The sequence below is a fragment of the Gymnoscopelus microlampas genome (assembly GCF_963454915.1).
Source record: "Gymnoscopelus microlampas genome assembly, chromosome: 12".
NCBI classification, from domain to species: Eukaryota; Metazoa; Chordata; class Actinopteri; order Myctophiformes; family Myctophidae; genus Gymnoscopelus; species Gymnoscopelus microlampas.
The window spans coordinates 17,321,738-17,325,301 of NC_139949.1; the positions used below are offsets into that span (position 1 = coordinate 17,321,738).

Below are 3,564 nucleotides of genomic sequence, written 5' to 3' on the forward strand. Positions count from 1 at the left end.
AGGCAACAAGTTTACAGTGAGCTTGTAGATCTGCTATTTTCCAAACATTAAACTCACAGTGAGCTTGTAGATATGGAGAGAAGGAGAGGAGAGGAGGGGAGGGGAGGGGAGAATAGGGGAGAGGAGAGGAGGTTAGAAGAGGGGAGAGGAGGGGTGAGTCGGGCAGGCGTTAGTGTCAACCCCTGGGTGACTTACAAGGGATTGCACGTTTGTCAATCACAATGAAGTACTTGTGAATCACACTCTTCTGGATACCCACAGCAAGCAGATAGGGTTGAAGGCTCTCTGTGATGCTGTCCAGATGCCCCTGGACACTGGTCCCAGTCTGTGAAAAGAGAACTTTATTAGTCTTGCTATTAAAATTAGTCACCGTTTGCAAACAGAGCCGGATCGCAATGGGATGTTTTGGTCACGATTAGGTAGCCTCCAGAACAGAGCATCGGAGCGGAGCGCGAGCGGAGCGGTGAGCGGAGCGACACGATTTTGACGTGAGCGCGGAGCTGGTTATAAAAAGGTTGGAGCGCTACTCAGAGCGAGGACCGCCTCCCGCTCCAGGCCGCCCTCGCGGGGGCCGCGCACCGAATGTTTGAGCATGCCCGGTCGCACGGACTCAGAGACACACAGACATCCGCAGTGCACAGCGCACCGAGATGTCATTAGAATTTCTACTTTCTTTTTCTTTTCTTTTTTTTACTGTTGAGCGACCCGGTTTGAGCGGAGCGTGGAGCGAGATTTGCGCAAATCAACGTGAGCGAGGAGCGACGGGGAGCGGAGCGCGGGGGGGTTTAACATGAGCGAATAGCGAGCGGCATTTCAGCCCCCTGGAGCGCGGAGCGGCATTTTCACCCGCTCCGCTCCGCTCACATGCTCTGCTCCAGAATCACTTTTATTGCCACAATATGCAAGATGAACCATAAGGACATTTTCTGCTGTATAATTTATATTCTGCAAAATGTAAAGGACCCCCCAAAATGATATGAATTTGGCCGCGGACCCCCGTCTCAAAATATTTTGTTCCATGGACCCCCAGAAGCAAAGATTTGAGTTATTGTTCGCTTTAAAAGAATATATATTTTTTTAAATAGCAGATCTACAAGCTCATAGCGTGGCACTCGGTGCCGCGCTATGAGCTTGTATATCTGCTATTTTTGAATAGTCAAAGTGTAAAATAATGCTTTTTAGCTCAAATGAAAAAGTGACACAGACGCTTCCTCAGGTCTTAGTGGGTTAATGCAAGGCAGTTGAAGAGCCACATACATACATACATACAGCCACATATACAATGGCCTCACGACACTGGGTTTCTGTGGTTAGCTGGTTTTCCTCACAGACGGGAGCTCTGTCGCCAGCATTTGGACCACCTGTAACAGTGTAGAAACCACATATACTGCTGCAATACTTTCCAGTGATATGCATTTACTATAAGGATACATCTTCACAGTTGCTAGACAGTGGACTGGGGGAAACATGACATGTTGCACTGGTTCTTCCTGTTTGTGTGTGTGTGTGTGTGTGTGTGTGTGTGTGTGTGTGTGTGTGTGTGTGTGTGTGTGTGTGTGCGTGCGTGCGTGCGTGTGTACATGTGACTTCCCCCTTAAATTCTGGCTACAATCAAAATCACACACCCGTCAGTGGCTGAACATTTCTGCTCTTTTCTTGTCCCTCTGATGCTTCTTTTTTAAGGGATTTCACTCGCCATGCCAGAAACCCACTCCCATCTACTGGACTGTAATACTGTTCCTAAAACACAAGAAGAAAAGAGGGGGGAAAAGTGTCATTTGGTTTTAATGAGCATGTGTAAATGTGCGTTAGACTGGTGTTTTATGTACTTACATAGCCCAAATTTCCCTGGGGATCGGCCAGGTATGGGAATAAGGCAGTGATGCCCTTTGCATAGTCCTCTTTAACACGCCTTGAAAGGCTCGTCCTACAGTACACACACACACACACACGTATGAGATCCAAACAAAAGTATTGCTGTGCCGCTGCCTTCTGCAAAAAGGAGGATTTTGGCCTGCACCAAGTACAACCAAAATTGTGTATTGGGTGCATATTTTTTAGATGACAACATACCCATGTTCACTTGCCATGTGTGCAACCAATATCTTCACCATGTCGCGTCTTCTGGTATCCGTTAGGCTTTTTGTCCGAGCATACTCGGTAAGGATCCTCTCTCCGCCAGGTCTGTACTTCAGATTTTTTTCAACCATCTAAGTGGAAGTAAAAAAAAGGGAGGGGAAACACAGGGATAGACAGTAATATTTTAAAGCATTGGTCAGGGTTCCCACACATTTTTACCTGGTCATTTTCAAAACTTTTCCTTAACTTTTTCACCCTATTTCCAGGCCTATATCAATCGTATGGTGGCAATAATGAGGCTCTTACTCCATCAATGCCCCAAGACAGACCTCGAGCAAAGGCGTCACATGACAGAACAGATCTACAAGCTAACAACGTTTGTTCTTAGCTTGTAGATGTATTATTTTTGTTCCGTGATGTTCTGCATAATAGGCAGCTCTCACGCAGCACTGCATTTTACCATGTTACATATTTCATGAAATGTTAGACATGTTTTTTATGAACAAAATCAATAGCCAAAAACTATGTATATCCAAACATCTTCCAAAACATTTGATGAATTCCAAACATTTTCCAGGCCTGGCAGACAGTTTTTCTCATTTCAAAATATATCCAGGAAATTCATGACCGTGGGAATCCTGTTATTAACTGTAAAAGTACATAAAGAAATACATTCCCGGTAGTCAGGGGCAAACACTCTAAGAGAAGTTGTCAAACAACATTTACCTGTATGTGGAATGGTCATTGTGAAAAATATATCAGTTTAAGATTATATCAAAAAGTAGCTTTTTGTTTAATTGAAAAAATATTTTACAGGGTAGATTGGGGTTCCCAGAGATGAAGAATTGACCCCAGATATGAATTGCATCAAATGGGGGTATGTGGCCTAGTGCACATAAAAATTAGGGGGGGGGGTCCTTGAAATTCAAAGGTTGACCCGTACAGACAGTAGAATGGGTGTATGTGTACCTGTGGTCCAAACATGACAGCGGCGGGTGCTCCCATCACGTCCGTTCCGGGCATGCGGCGACGGATCTTCTTGCAGAACTGTCTGATGTCGGAGCAGGAGGTGTCCAGGTCCTTCAGCAGGATGCAGAGGCTGGAGCTCTCCTGACCGGCGGTCAGGAAGGCCCGCAGGCGAGCCGACTCCACTGCCAGACAGTCCAGGCCACTCTGGATGAACTGAGACACACCCATGGATTAAAGCAAAATACAATCTCACGACTGAAAAAAGTTTGTATGACCAAGTCGTAATGTGTGATTTGTGAAACAGTCGCAGGCGCATTGAGAGCATAGGTGCGCAACATGATGCCATAGAGGACATGCTGGCTTCTATGGAATACAAATGACTGAAATCAGTCATGGCGAGAACTTGAATCCATGCACACCAGGCACTTATTCTCTCTCTCCATTAGATTAGATTAGATTAGATTAGATTAGATTTATTGGTCCCCGTGGGGAAATTCTTCTTCACTGACTGTACAT

The 3,564-nt window shown here is 45.6% G+C and overlaps 1 protein-coding gene across 1 annotated transcript; it reads right to left on the bottom strand.

Moving 5' to 3' along the window:
- Positions 1 to 1,310: 1,310 nt before the first annotated feature.
- LOC311057232 (uncharacterized protein) lies at positions 1,311 to 3,276 on the bottom strand (the record flags this gene model as incomplete). The annotated part of the gene is made up of 4 exons (XM_084074181.1): positions 1,311 to 1,361; positions 1,834 to 1,927; positions 2,074 to 2,210; positions 3,049 to 3,276. The coding sequence occupies 4 exons, from the start codon at positions 3,274 to 3,276 to the stop codon at positions 1,311 to 1,313; spliced, it is 510 nt and encodes a 169-aa protein (XP_083930307.1).
- Positions 3,277 to 3,564: the final 288 nt, after the last annotated feature.